The sequence below is a fragment of the Trachurus trachurus genome, assembly GCF_905171665.1.
Source record: "Trachurus trachurus genome assembly, chromosome: 12".
Lineage (NCBI taxonomy): Eukaryota > Metazoa > Chordata > Actinopteri > Carangiformes > Carangidae > Trachurus > Trachurus trachurus.
The window spans coordinates 3867755-3882988 of NC_139908.1; the positions used below are offsets into that span (position 1 = coordinate 3867755).

Sequence of the window (15234 nt, forward strand, 5' to 3'; positions counted from 1 at the left end):
TTTCTTTTTTTTTTTATTCTAAGTGCCTTGGTCCAAAAAGCTTTTACAGCTCTCTGTAGGTTCCTCGTACATTTCTTGTGGCAAAGACCACATTTAATTACGCTTCCTGTCAATCAGAGCCTTCCTCGAGCAGTCACTTCCTCCTCCCGCCCGCTCCCATCCACAGCGGGGGACGGCACACACCCCTCCGAGGCCGTCGAGACCCCGAGGACCTGCGGGATTCCTGTGATTATGCAGCTCTCCGCGCTCCATCCGAGGTTAATGGAGGCTAAAACGAAAAGAACAAGCCTCCTCTGGATCCTTTTTCACAGGCAATCAAACATGATTCATGCTCCGTGCATGATATTGGGGCGCAGCAGCTTCCTGCCACAGGGTGCACAGCTTTCTACCAGAGGGAGGGGGGGATGTGAGGGGGGGTGTGAGGATGTGAGGATGTGAGTGGGCGGACCGGGCCTTGTTAGGGTGTTTTGGTCGGGCTGCTCGCCGGTCTCATTCCCTGTTCTAGATATCGATTTATATCCGAGCGTCTCTTCCTCACACGCGCTGCTCAAAGAGACTCCTACTCAGTGCAGGGAAACACAAAGCAGTGGCGCACATGAACGCAACACACACACACACACATAGACACACACACATACCAGCAGCAGCAAATCACAAACAAGGAGCCTGCAGAGCCTTTATAGCAGCAACGTGTGTGTTCTGGTCTGTGTGTGTGTGTGTGATCGTCTGTAGGGACGGGGCTGATTATCTGAAGGCAGCTCTTTAAAGACTGTCTTCTCGCCGTCTCCATTGTGTTCAGACACACACACCCACAGACTGCTGCACACACACACACAGTGGAAGGACAAATCACGGCTCAGAGGAAATAGAGACATGAAGTTCTGTTTAACACCAGAAACCACTCACTTTGGTTTTATAATAATAATAATAATAATGTGATCACAGTTTCATCATTGGACGCTGCTAATTTACAGTCGAGGGGACGTTTACAACCTGCAGTGTTGAGACCGTGACAGACTCATAAACACAGATTCTCATACAGTCAAAGACCTCAAGAACCAATAATATCAACTTGTAGGGTTTGGAGGCGGGGCTAAATACACCTGAAACCTTGTTAGTACAGACTAGGGCTGTCAATCGAACCTTTATGCTTCTTATGTTAAAGGGATTGTTCAACATTTTAGCAAATTGGCCCATTGCCATAATCCCTATAGTCATAGCAGTAGGTTTGTTTCCTTTAATTGTCGGTGCAAGCTGTTTTTAGAACGGCGGAGCAGAGCCGCGAGCTGCTCAGAGCTACGCTACGGAGGCTCATTATGGGATTTCTTGGTTTCCCTCATCAAACTTGTTACCAAACAGAGTTGTTTTAGAGGTAAATGCAGAGACTGCTTACTGAAGAACTTCCCCCGACGGGAACGCGCATCAGCGGTTCCGGCTGCATTTCCCTCTAAAACAACTCTGTGTGGTAACGTTGTGTTATTATCTCATAGCGTGGTGAATGTGCAGCTCACAACTTGTCCACCAGAGCGTTGTGGAGTTGTTGGATTGTGTATTTGATGAGTTTGATGAGGGAAACCAAGAAATCCCATGAGCCTCCGTATAGTGTAGCTCTGAGCTCTTTGTTTTGTTTCTTGTTTCTACAGCTTATTACTATAAATTCATGAATATGTCCAGTTTTGCAGCATGCAATTGACTGGCGCTTTGCACAGAATAGGCCTATACTCCGGTATTTTGTTGAGTTTGACATAATCCCAGAGAGGCTGCATCTGCGGCTCTGTGATGCACACATACAGACTGAGCAGACGTCGGAGCGGCGTTACCTCTGATGCCGAAGCGCAAGTGTAGCTTCATACAGGGGCGGACTGAACATCTGTGTGTTCTGGAGAATTACAGTCAGAAACCCTTTACACTAGAATATCTAATTTACTAAAAACCTTAAAGGGATAGTAGCATATTTTTAAAGTGGGGTTGTATGATCTACAAATGACCCCTAAGTACTTTAATTGCAGTAGAAGACTCTCTGCACTCCTCCCGTTAGCAACGCCAGCCCATAATAGCCCTGCCCAGAGATTTACAACATACAGTGTTGTGAACAGACCCAAAGAAACGGCCTATTTTCACGGCCTAAAAGAGGTTTTACTTCGAAAAAAATACACAGTTCCATTGTTCGCTATAATATAATTTTTTCCAGCCCTTCAAAGTGCAGGAAAAACACAAACAGTTTTTATTTGGACCGAACCAACTCACGTATCCCTCCGCCCAGGGTTAGCGCCCGCCAATCAGCAGTTGGTTAGCTCCAAATAAAAACTGCGTTTTTCCTGCACTTTGAGGGGCTGGAAAAAATTATATTATAGCGAACAATGGAACTATGCATTTTTTTTTTCAGGTAAAACCTCTTTTAGGCCACGAAAATAGGCCGTTTCTTTGGGTCTGTTCACAACACTGTATGTTGTAAATCTCTGGGCAGGGCTATTATGGGCTGGTGTTGCTAACGGGAGGAGTGCAGAGAGTCTTCTACTGCAATTAAAGTACTTAGGGGCTATTTGGAGATCATACAACCCCTCTTTAAAAAAAATGATACTATCCCTTTAATGTGTCAACTACAAAAAATATGTATGAAAGTGGTTTTGAGTCATATTTTCAGGTTGCAAAAGTCATCTAAAATAAAGTGACTGCAATGTTGTTGTAACACAAGCCGTCTCTTTCAGTAATAATGATGCTGGCAATGAAATAACTTCACTGGAGCTCCTGCACCATAGTTACGGCTCTCACACCAAACTGTCATTACAACACAGGAGGCTCAGATGTTTTTTTTTAAAGCTGATAATTCAAATGTATCACCTACTGTACAGAACATGTTAAATATATCCAAACCTTAATTTAATTATCACACATCCTGAGCTGTGGTGTAAAATCTAAGTGAAAATGAGTTTCAAAAGATCATTTTAAAGAAAAAGGCTAAATATTTGATGTATTTTTAGTGAATGTATCAGTTTTCTGTGAGGAAGGTTAAAGGGATAGTTCAACATTTTGGCAAATTGGCCCATTGCCATAATCGCTATAGTCATAGCAGTAGGTTCGTTACCTTTAATTGTCGGTGCAAGCTATTTTTAGAACGGTGGAGCAGAGCCGTGAGCTTTTCGGAGCTACGCTACGGAGGCTCATGGGATTTCTTGGTTTCCCTCATCAAACTCATCAAATACACAATCCAACAACTCCACAACGCTCTGGTGGACAACTTGTGAGCTGCACATTCACCACGCTATGAGATAATAACACAACGTTACCAGACAGAGTTGTTTTAGAGGGAAATTCATGCAAAACCGCTGATGCACGTTGCCTTCAGGGACAGTTTTTCAGCAAGCAGACTCTGTATTTCCCTCTAAAACAACTCTGTGTGGTAACGTTGTGTTATTATCTCATAGTGTGGTGAATGTGCAGCTCACAACTTGTCCACCAGAGCGTTGTGGAGTTGTTGGATTGTGTATTTGATGAGTTTGATGAGGGAAACCAAGAAATCCCATGAGCCTCCGTAGTGTAGCTCTGAGCAGCTCACGGCTCTGCTCTGCCGTTCTAAAAATAGCTTGCACCGACAATTAAAGGTAACAAAGGGATTATGGCAATGGGCCAATTTGCCAAAATGTTGAACTATCCCTTTAAATCACCTGGTCCAGGTTCAGCCTCCTTCTCTGTCTCTTTCTCTGTTGTGTCTCTGAGGAGTTTCTTATTCACATGTGTCTCTGTTTACGAGTTCATCTCCCACAGAGAGAGAAAGTGAGTGAGTCTGAAGAGGAAGACGAAGCCCGACACACTCCACAGCTGAAGAGGCCGGAGCCACGGCGACAGCGTGACGACGGACACGACTCCACAGCTGATGGATGTTTACTTTGGACACACTCGGCCGATCTTGGCTCGGAAACACAAAAACTGTAAATTCTTCTAATTATTAATAAAAGCTCCTTGATGTGTTTGCTCCCTAATTAAAAGAAAATAGTGCAGATTAAACGAGACTTAGTGCAGCTCACGTTTCAGCCGCAGTGCAAACACAGCTGATTACACAACACAGCAACAACAGCAGTGCAACTACACGACACACACACCCCAACACACCTGGTCAGGGTTGTGACTCCATGTTTTTGTTCTGTTGCTGAGTCACAGCTCGCAGCCATCTGTAGCTTCGCCCCCGGGGGATCGCAACACAACAAAACAATAACAAAACACTGAGTTTGGTAATGAAGCAGTGTGGCATCATGGGAGGTTTTTTTTTTTTACCCAACAACAACTAGAACAAGGATCTGAACCTAAACCACCATCTGAAACAACAGTAAACCGTCTGAGGGGAAGATGGCGGACGAAGGCGCCGCCATAGGTCCAATCCACACCGGAAGTCCCAAACGGAAGTTGGTCTTCCTTGTTTTTATTTGCTGCTCCATACCGGAAATCTGATCTACCTTAAAGGGACAACGAGGAGTTTCTATTCGGTTATAAAAAAGTCTCACGTTAATGTGGATGAATCTCCGCTACCCACACTTGTTAATGGGCCCATTTTCGATAAATATATCGTTCTGTCTCTATCGTTATTTTGTTATTATTAGTGGTGGCGGAAGTGCTGGTCGAGCCGACCAGAGTTTCCTTCGTTGCGAATCATGAGAATAACGCAGCCGCATCGCCGTTTATGGTCGGAACTACGGTGGTATGTGAACCTCTTTGAACCTCTGACTTTAATTATTGATGAATGAAAACATGAGTCCGTCTTGCGCCCGGTCAAAGAAATGTACGGTGCGCGCGGAGGCTCATAAATGTAGTGTGAAAACGCTTCGCTTTTCCAAGACTCCTCGTTGTCCCTTTAAGTTTGCAACCAAACTCCGAATAATCAATTTAACAATCATTCACACGACTCTTTCTCTTATCGTATCTCTTCGTACCGTCGGAGGTCAGATTTTCTGTACGGACCTGGATGGAGCGCTGAATAAGATTTTTTTTTTTTTTTATTAATAATTTAGCCTACTCAATGAAAACAAGTAATAGTCCGAAAAAGAAAATTCCAGAAGGGCAATATGGACAAAATCACATGGACTTCCTGCAACCATCTTTATCTATGTCCTTGAATGAAGATAATTTTAAAAAATAAATAAATAATAATAATAATTTACAGAATATCAAAGCATATTAACAACAAGAATAAATGGTAACGCTTTAATTTACAGGCCACTAATTACATGATTATGTCACAAAATAACAAGTTATTGCTTAGTAATGCCAAGAAATAGCCTAGAAATAACGGTCAATTTCATATTAATGTCATGTTTTTCATAAAGGCAAAAGATTACACATGTTTTTCATGCTTTGAATTTTTTGGGAAAGGCCAGATTTTGTCTCCACCAAGTACTTTACAATTGACCGTTATTTCTGGGCAATTTCTACGCACTCAATCGTTATTTCTTGGCTATATTTCTACACATTACTATGAAATTGACTGTTATTTCTAGGCTATTTCTAGACATTATGACACAATTACTTGTGATTTCTTGGCTATTTCTTGACATTATCATGTAATTAGCAGCCTGTAATATAAAGGGGTTACCAGCCCATTTAAAGGATAAAACTAAAATTATGTTTATAATATATATAAATAATATAATATAATGAATAAGATACAGGAAAAAAGCCCAATTTCTTGTAGTATGGATCTGCAGGCGGGTCCCTCTCATCTAAAACAGCGTCCCTACAGCCATGAGTGTACTGAAACCGTGGTTGTCATGGTTACAACAGTAAATTCACCTTTATATCAGTCATGGCTCGGCTAAGTTTAGGGAAAAAATTGTGATGATTTGAGTTGGATGGCCGACGTTGGCTCAGCTTGTTGAATGAATCTTAAACATGTGGATAAAATGCAGGTAGAGGATGTGATGTCATCGACACACAGCCAATGAAACGTAACCATGATTAAAAACCACACATTTCTCTGGGTTGACAAATGACAGAATTCAAATCAAAATTGACTGGTTTCTTCATGGGGCCAATTAAGTATTTTGATTATTCTGACTGACTAATGAGAAGTTACAGATTAGACCTTTAATCATGTTAAAAATTAAAAAGCGAAGTTTGTTAAAACTTCTTGTCTGATTCTGATTAACAACTATGTTTGACTCCACCAGACTTCACGGTTTTATTTCTAGTTAACACTGTTGTCGTGACGACGCAGCATCTGTTGTCGCTTCCCGACAGTGAAACACATTCGCTCGGCTTCCATCTGCTCCGTCGATCAATAATAAATCAGCTCATTCATGTGTAATCAAACGAGCTCGACCTCGACCCTGACGACTGAGCGGCTGATAACAACACACAGTTTGACCTCGCCGCCCACACACACACACACACACACACACTCATGATCACTAAAAGTATCTGTGTGTGTGTGTGTGGCACTCGCCTGTTTTCATTTGGAGGTGTGAGACTCGCTATTCACTGAGAGGAAAACACAACCTGTTGTTCACATGTAGAGAGATAGAGAGCAGCTCTGCATGACCTCGACCGCCCGACAGCTCAACACTCGCTATGATGAAAAATGTGCAGCAAAGAAACACTAACGACCCAACGAGCAAAGGAAGTGAACGAGCAGGTGAGTTTTCAATTATTTTTCTTATTCAACAACCAATTACTGTCTGTTAAACATAAAAAAATCGACAATTTTTTAATCTCTCAGAGTCGATGTTGTGATGTAGTCTTCAGATTTAAAGACAAAGTCAAACAGTGTAGAAGCAGCAGCTGCAGTTCCTCTCCAGACCACTAGAGTGAGTCTCCGGCAGCGAGTCAGTCTCCATAGACTCCACATGTTAAAAGGAAATCAACATGGTATAAAAAAACAGACTTTTTTTATGACAAGTGTTTACAGAACTCACCTATTTACACTTTATTGACCACTAAAGGTGTAGAAGGCTAAAGGGGCGGGGCCTCTTTACCCATTTTCCACCAAACTGGCTTCAGTGCACCGGTTCTTTGCTTTTCCACTGCTTAAGCACCGGTTCTTCGACTAAAATAATGAACCGCCATTTTTAACTCATTGAGTGCCAACCACGTAATTTCTCGTTTTTCGTTCCCATGCGTTGAGTGCCGAAAACGTAATTTTACGTTTTTTGCTTTTTTTTTAAATTATGAAAATAGACACTTTAATACACATTATATGTAAATTTGGGGACTCTACGACGAGGAGAACTGAAATAGATGACGATCAAAGTCACATGACAGCTCATGATCTGGAAGTTTTTATCATAACTCGGCTTCTGCAAACGAGTTCTGCATGCAGATGCAGCGCAGCTGCTCTGCTCTCACCCGCGCTGCTGCTCCAGCTGCTCGAGCTGCTCGGAGCAGAAACAGGAAGCTCTCAGCCGACAGTCCGCCCGGTCTTCAGCTGGAGCAACACCGTGTCCTCCCCAAAGTCCTCCCGCGGTAAAATCTGATGGTCTCTGGACCAAAGCAGACCGCCGTCACCGACCCGAACCACAGAAGGACCGCGACCACCGGTGGGACCGGTGTTCCCGAGCCGCGGTGGCCGACTGACCCTCACGCTCCGCGGCGAGAAGCTGTGACACGGCACGGTGCGTCTGTGTTATTGTTGTTTAGTGGCGCCCCCCCCGCCCCCGCTGGTGGTTTTGTGAATAGAACAACAACTGTTGTATATATTTATCTTATACGAGCCCTTTGATCCAGAAATGCGAGTGTCAGAAGAGCGACAGACACAAACAGCGCACCTTTCATAAAAGACGCTCTATCTCCTTTTCTAGAAAAAAAGGAGGGATTTTGGTGAAACCCAGCCATGTTTAGCTTGACTTTCCTCAGGAACGGAGGCACGTAGAAACAAACGGTTTGTGGCCACTTGAAGCATTAAGGTAAACCTTTCAATTGAGCCACAGTATGTGTTGGTGGCAATAATATAGAATACACTGTGGCTCTACATAAAAAGTCAAAAATGGTCTAAATTGCCGGTACACTTGACTAAAACTTTGGAAAGGAGCGCGGCACTCAATGAGTTAAAACGACAACGAGCTAGTCAGAAGACAAAAGACAGAGATGGATCATAAAAACAAGCAACAATATTTGTGTTTTCTGCCTCTGGGTTGCAGTGTAAGCTTGTAAAGGCAAGAGCAGCACTAGCATGAGGTCCTCCATCTTTGTTGTTATGATTCCGAGTGGCTCTGACTTGGCGCCTTGCTTGTGGAAAAGCAAATCCAAAAAGGATTATTTGACGGACGGCTGGGGGAGTGTAGCCTATATTTGCGATAAACAGGCTGGAACCAAATTCTCCGTTCCACACAGGCTCCTCCCCATTTTGTGGGCGGAGTCAGATGCTGGCAGCAACATGGCCGCTAGTGCAGCAGCTCTGCTCTGAGCTTCAGAAACATGTGGGCTCACATAGTTGCAGAGGTGACGGCCATCTTTATTTACAGTCTGTGGTCAGAGGCAGTGAATATTTGATTGTTTGTATTAAAAAAAAAAAGACTACACGGTTAGAGCCAATCACAGCTGAGCAAAAAATTGTACTAATGATGAATAAATGAATCAGGAATCTTCGCTTTTAATCACAATAGTCACATGAACCTTCTCTACCTAACTGATTACTACTGCAAACCGACTGAAGCACCACATGAGGATTAATCCGCCGCTGAAACTAGTCCCCAACAAAGTCCCTATTTCCTCCTGTTTGAAGAGATTGAAAAAGAAACTTAATATGTGCGAGGTGCTTTTAAAGATTTACATCTTCAGCAGGAACCAAAGAGCTCAGAGCTTAGAGACGCAGCGTCAGAAAGATTTGTTGACAATATGAGAATATATATATATATATATATATATATATATATATATATATATATGTATAAATGTACTGTAGAGCAACACCAGGCTTATGTTTTAATATATTCATTGGTTTATATATTTGTATGTTTGACAGCAGCGGCTGCAGCTCCACTGTACATCACTTATCTCTTCACTGTCACTCACATTTTCTCCGCCGCTCTTCACTGCTGCATTTTAGAAGATAAAGCCGCCTTGAGTCATTTTACAGTCACATGTTCTATATGTGGTCTGAGGACGACGCACAGCCGGTGGTCTCTACAAACATGTGACCACGGCGTCTTCACTGCTGCTGGATTGAAAAGAGTGAAAGAGTGAAAGCGTGTGCGGCGTGCTCGCTGATTCCTTCCTGCACGTTTAAGTTCACCAGAGCAGAGTTTAGATCCGACACAGAGGAAGAAGTGATGTTCAGTTCCCTCTCTGCTCCTCTGAACTCTCCTCTGAGAGCTTCACTTCCTGCTTCTCGAACATATATTTATACAGGAGAAGTCAACCAATCAATCGCTCAAGGGCACCTCAGCTGCCATCACAGCAGGAGGAAGGAGGAGGAGGAGGAGGATGAGGATGGGGGAAGTTACTCACTTCACCCTCCTCAAGAGTCTCTAACCTTTAAAGCCAGTAGTTATCAATCAAAAGTGCAATTTTGACCCAAGTGTCTGCGAGATTTCTGTCCAATTAAACACTCGAGCAGCTGATTTCACTGATTGCTTCCTCCTCTGGCTGGAGAATAATCAGCGAAACAAGCTGCATCAAGCTGAACAGTGTGAATAATAATAAAAATAAAATAAAAATGGAAGAAACACAGAGCAGCTCACACCCCGATTGGCCAGCTGAAGGCCCACGCATGCAGCTCTCACCTGCAGAGCGGGTCGGAGCGGCAGATGTGTCTCAGCTCCAGACAGGAGGGTTTGTGGCGCTCCTGGTGCGAGCAGGACGGGACGATGGTGCGGCGGCGGCGCTCGGCACACGCCTGGTCGGGGCAGGAGCAGAACAGCAGCGGGTAACTCAGCTCCCAGGGAACACGCTCGAAGAACTGACGCAGCGCCTGAAAACAACAACAACAACAAAACTTTATATCTGTACAGGTTTAAAAGCAAGACTGAATTTAAAGAAACAGAAAATACTCAATGTTATAAGGTTTTCCTTTTTATATAGATTCATTTACTACAGGAGCTGGAAACGCTGAATGAATGAGTGATTTAAAGGTACATTGTGTAGGAATTCCTCCCATCTAGCGTTGTGGTTGTATATCGCAAGCAACTCAGTCGTATTTTTCATGCTGCATTCACGTGAAATTGGGCAGATGGCAGACGGACGACAGCCGCTGCACATAACGGCATAAACAAGCCTCTATGTAAACAAGTGGTCCGTCAGCACGAGGCAAAACAATACACGTGACAACATGTTGTCATGGCGATGTGGTATTGTTTTACCGTCTTTCTCTGGACTTCTGTGACTAAAATGACATCTGGTTTGTTAGCGACGGCCGTCTGCCCGACTGCAGGTGAATGCAGCATCAGTGTAACGCTCCATTCCTCCTCCGGTGTCTCCGCTGAGTTTCTGTGGTTTCCTACCGTCACGCTGCCACTGAACGTAAAAACATGGCGACACCACATGGCAGCAGCACCGAGCTTACCCGCTCCATGGAGATATGAATGATATGAACGGCTCATTCAGAGCTGAAAGGAACACTTCACTTTGTTGATGGGGGGATTACTGATGAATGAAAAACAGACTGAAGAACCAAATAATCGATTTTCCTGAATAGATAACAGGAGAAGTTACACAGTGTCCCTTTAAAAGAGAACTATGCAAGTCTGGTCACTTTTTGCTGTTTTGGTTGCTATTTTCTGTGTGTGACCATATGCATTTGTTTTCAACAAGGCCAACAGAAGGCGATGTCTACCGAGGTGGATGACGTATTATATTTGTGTCGTCTTATCTGTCAAAAACAAGAGTTGACAGGTTACGTGGCGCGTTTCTGTCATGGCACTGCAGGGATGAAAGGTGGGACACCAGGTCGGAGGCTAAGATCTTGCATGTACAAATCTTGCATAATTCCTCTTTAAATTATTTGTGGCGTGCATTAGCATTAGCTCATCTCCCTCCATTAAAGCACTCAGAGTTTTATATAACTATCACTAGTTAAGATTTAACGTCTCATCCTGAGGTTGTTGCACCAGTTAAAGCGTCGGACCCTCAGTTTGAGACACTTCGATCTGTGATTGTGTGTTTTTGAAACTTATTTGGAGGCTGCACGTCGCTCTTTCATCCCTGAACTCTGTGGTGTTTGTGATGCAGCAGATAAGCCAATCAGAGCAGTCGTGTGACCCCGCTGATTGTTTTCCATTGCTGACAGAAGCCCTGATGTCAGTGAGTCACTATAATAATGATGATGATAATCTGCATTAATGGAGCAGCATGGTTTGTGATGTCGAGCTGCACGAGAAGCTCTTTTCTTTGCAGACAACACTGTTGTGTTTGTTTTACAACATCTAAACTGATCCAGGTGATCAATAATAAACACTGGTGATCAAACATTGTTTCATTGGCTCACATCGACTGTGATCTACAAGTCTGTAAAAGAAATAAACACCTGGTCCTCCACCTCCTCATTACACATTTAAATGCAATAAAAATGCTTCTTCATTTTTGCTCATTAGCTCTGTAATTCTCCTCATGAAACATGTTTTTTTTTTTTTAATTACTGCAGAGTGAACACAAAGACAGAAAAATATATAAACTATTACATTTCACTCTATAATCTTGGAGGCTTTCAGACACACATTATAGCCTATTATATTATATTTCACATCACAGCGGCTGTTTACCAGCAAAAGTGGATTCACCAGAGCACCGGGGCAGGAATTAGCGGAGCAGAGGTCAAATCATTAATTCCCCCCCAAAACTCCTGCCGCCACAGGACGATTATGTAAAAGACGAAGACGAGGAAAATAAATCACATTTATGGCTTTTAGGAGAGGATACAGCTTCGACTTCGTTTAGTCATGAATAGAGAAGAGGAGGGAAATGAAATGTTAATGAGCTTTTAGCTTTAAATGAGAGTTTAGCTTCAGTGTTGGAGTCATGAACTCATCACGGCCCGAACTGTCGGGATCCATCAGCTCTGTATGAGTTCATGTTTAAAAACATTAACTCAACCTCTCGCAGTCTCTTTACTCCAAAGAATAAAAACACTAAACTACTGAATGTGAATAAACGACCTCTCCTCTCACCTTCTGACACCTTTTCCGGCTGCACGGCTCCTGATTGGCCATCGGGGACTGCGGGGGCGTGGCCTTGCTGCAGATGGAGTTGTAGGCGGACCGTAAGCGTTTACACGTGTCGTTGAGGTTGCACGCCTTCGCCGCGTCCAGGCAGGGGTTACAGGGTTTCCCCGCCTCGGAGCAGGGGCTCATCTTGGACAAAGACGAATCTGAAGAAAAAACAAAAAAAAAGAGATTTAATTAAGATTTACAGTTATGAACACAGAGACACTGTGACATCTCTTCACCTCATGTGCATGTTTTACATTGTTTCCCTCCTGTAATATTCATTCATCACAGTGTGTGTGTGTGTGTGTGTGTGTGTGTGTGTGTGTGTGTGTGTGTGTGTGTGTGTGTGTGTGTGTGTGTGTGTGTGTGTGTGTGTGTGTGTGTGTGTGTGTGTGTGTGTATGGCCTCGCAGGGTTGAGCAGAGTTCTGGTGAATCTAATTGAATCTGAAAACAACATCTCAAAATCAATATTTATAGGAGTCAGGAGGGTAAAAGTGAAGCTTCTCCAAACAGCAGCACAATAAACAGCCCAAACAAAACCCCCGAGTCAAGAGAGGCAGCTGCCGACCTCGAGTTAAACCAGGTCCTGGTCTTCAGACCTCGAGTTCTTTCAGGTTTCACCCTCACAGTGTGTTTTAAGTGATTGCATTGATAAATCTCATTGCAGCTGCAGTCGGGTCTCGGAGCAGGAAGTGACTGAGAGTAAACCGGTCCAGAGCCGGTGGAGCCTCACGTGGTCACATGATGCTGCTGTTTGCTGATAACAGGCCGCTCGCTGTGTGAGCTGCAGCTGATAGCATCTCAAGTGGCGCTTAAGTGGTCTGTAATAAAGTGATGGAGAACAGACGAGGAGCTGTAACAGATCCACCTCCACCTCCACCACCCCATCACAGCAGCTCTCTGCTCAAGGGCTCATGGACTTCACCATGAACACCTGGGGGGGTCAAACTGTCCCGTCCACTCAGGGTCAAGAGAGGAGACTCAGCAACAAGTGGACACCGCAAGTGGACGTTTGTATTAAAGTTCCTTCAAATTAAAGGTAGATGTTTGTGTTAAACCTTTGTATTGAGGTTCCTTCAAAATAAAGGTAGATGTTTGTGTTAATGCTCCTTCAAAATAAAGGTAAATGTTTGTATTAAAGCTGCATACAGTATAAAGGTAGATGTTTGTATTAAAGTTCCTTCAAAATAAAGGTAGATGTTTGTATTAAAGTTCCTTCAAAACAAAGGTAGATGTTTAAAGCTCCTTCAAAATAAAGGTAGATGTTTAAAGCTCCTTCAAAATAAAGGTAGATGTTTGTATTAAAGCTCCATACAGTATAAAGGTAGATGTTTGTGTTAAAGCTCCATACAGTATAAAGGTAGATGTTTGTGTTAAAGCTCCATACAGTATAAAGGTAGATGTTTGTGTTAAAGCTCCATACAGTATAAAGGTAGATGTTTGTATTAAAGCTCCATACAGTATAAAGGTAGATGTCCATGTGTAGTGTGATTATAAAGCAGCTCTAGGTTCTATATTAATACTGTGAAAGTACCAAAGCCTCAGTCCACAGAGAAATGCACACAGCCTGTATTCAGAAACCTTAAGAGCCTTAAGCTTCACTGAGATCTCAGTCGTGACAACGCTGTGACTTGAGGTTGAAGTTTTTCTGATGAGCTCAGACCGACATCGCTGCTGCTTCACCGATGAGAAAAGCAACAGGACGAGTTCAGAGCCGAGACGTCGTGTTCCAGGTTTTTTTTTTTTTTTTTTTTTCTTTCTTTTTACAGGTTTTTCTCCTTCTGCAGTCGCCTCCTCTGTGAGACTCTGTGTGTCACTGTGTGATTGGGACGTTGTGGTGTCCGCAGACGTGTGGTCACACTTGACACTGTGATGTGACATTCACACATCACACATCTCAGACCTCAGCGCCACCGGAGACAAGGCTCAAATTCAGTCCTGTACCACATCAAATACACTAAAACTTGGATGAAACTGACCCCCCAAACACCATCACTACCACCACCACTGTCTCTGTGGAGGTGACAGACTTCATCAGAGGAGGAGGACGAGGAGGATGCTTCACTCAGACACTGTGATCTTGCAGCTGATGAGGTTCTGATGGAGCTGCTTCTCTGGATGTAGATGACAGGACATCTCATTCCACTCACTATTTCTATTGGGAGTTTCTTTTTTCTTCTTTTTTTTGACCTGCTCCATAGTTTTCCATCTCCTCTCTCTCCTTCAGCTTCTCTCTGGAGCTCTAGTAACAACAGGTCGGTGTCGGCCAATCAGAAGTGGCTGTTCTCTAAAGTGATCCAATTACAAAATAGAGCAGATTTCAGAATAAAACACTCAGAGAAACTAAAAATCCTGCAAAGTTGTTGGATGGTGGGTCCAGGTGGTGAGGGGGCGGAGCTTTGTTGTGACAGTTTTTCATCAATTAGTCTCTGTATTTCCCTCTAAAACAACTCTGTCTGGTAACGTTGTGTTATTATCTCATAGCGTGGTGAATGTGCAGGTCACAACTTGTCCACGAGAGCGTTGTGGAGTTGTTGGATTGTGTATTTGATGAGTTTGATGAGGGAAGGGAAGATAGTAAAAATGTTGCCCATTTAAAAACAATGTTTAAAAATAATATTTTTGAAAAGTACAAAATTGAAAATGTAGAGAGCAACGAAGGGAAATAATTAACTTAATTTTGCAACAAACATGAAGTTTTCTTGTTTGTTTGATTCTGACTGTTTTTTAGCGTATGTTTGTAGTTGAGGATTGATATTGTGTAATGTAACGTAGGAAATTTCGACCTGTTTTGTTTTAGAGTTGTGAAGGTTTGTGGATATAGAATGGTCGGTGGGGGACGTAGGTATATGTATGTATGTGTGTATGTGTGTAAGCATATGCAACATTCCGATCAAGACTGCTTATGGTTTTTATAATGAAATGAGAAAGGAGGGTGCGGCAGCTATAAGCTTTGCTTCAGCCGCAACCCTTTTCGAATTTGTTTTGTTGACATTTTGATGCTGTGATCGAAATAAACACTCATTCATTCATTCGAAAACAAGAAATCCCATGAGCCTCCGTAGCGTAGCTCTGAGCAGCTCGCGGCTCTGCTCCGCCGTTCTAAAA

The 15234-nt window shown here is 43.2% G+C and overlaps 1 protein-coding gene across 1 annotated transcript in view; it reads right to left on the bottom strand.

Moving 5' to 3' along the window:
• gfra2b (GDNF family receptor alpha 2b) overlaps nt 1–15234 on the bottom strand; it is a gene marked incomplete at both ends in the record, with an annotated part of 142685 nt that overhangs the window by 59002 nt on the left and 68449 nt on the right. Inside the window, 2 exons of the mRNA XM_083983968.1 lie at nt 9708–9895; nt 12087–12286. Coding sequence (XP_083840094.1) covers nt 9708–9895; nt 12087–12286 — 388 coding nt within the window. The remainder of the gene's footprint in view (nt 1–9707; nt 9896–12086; nt 12287–15234) is intronic.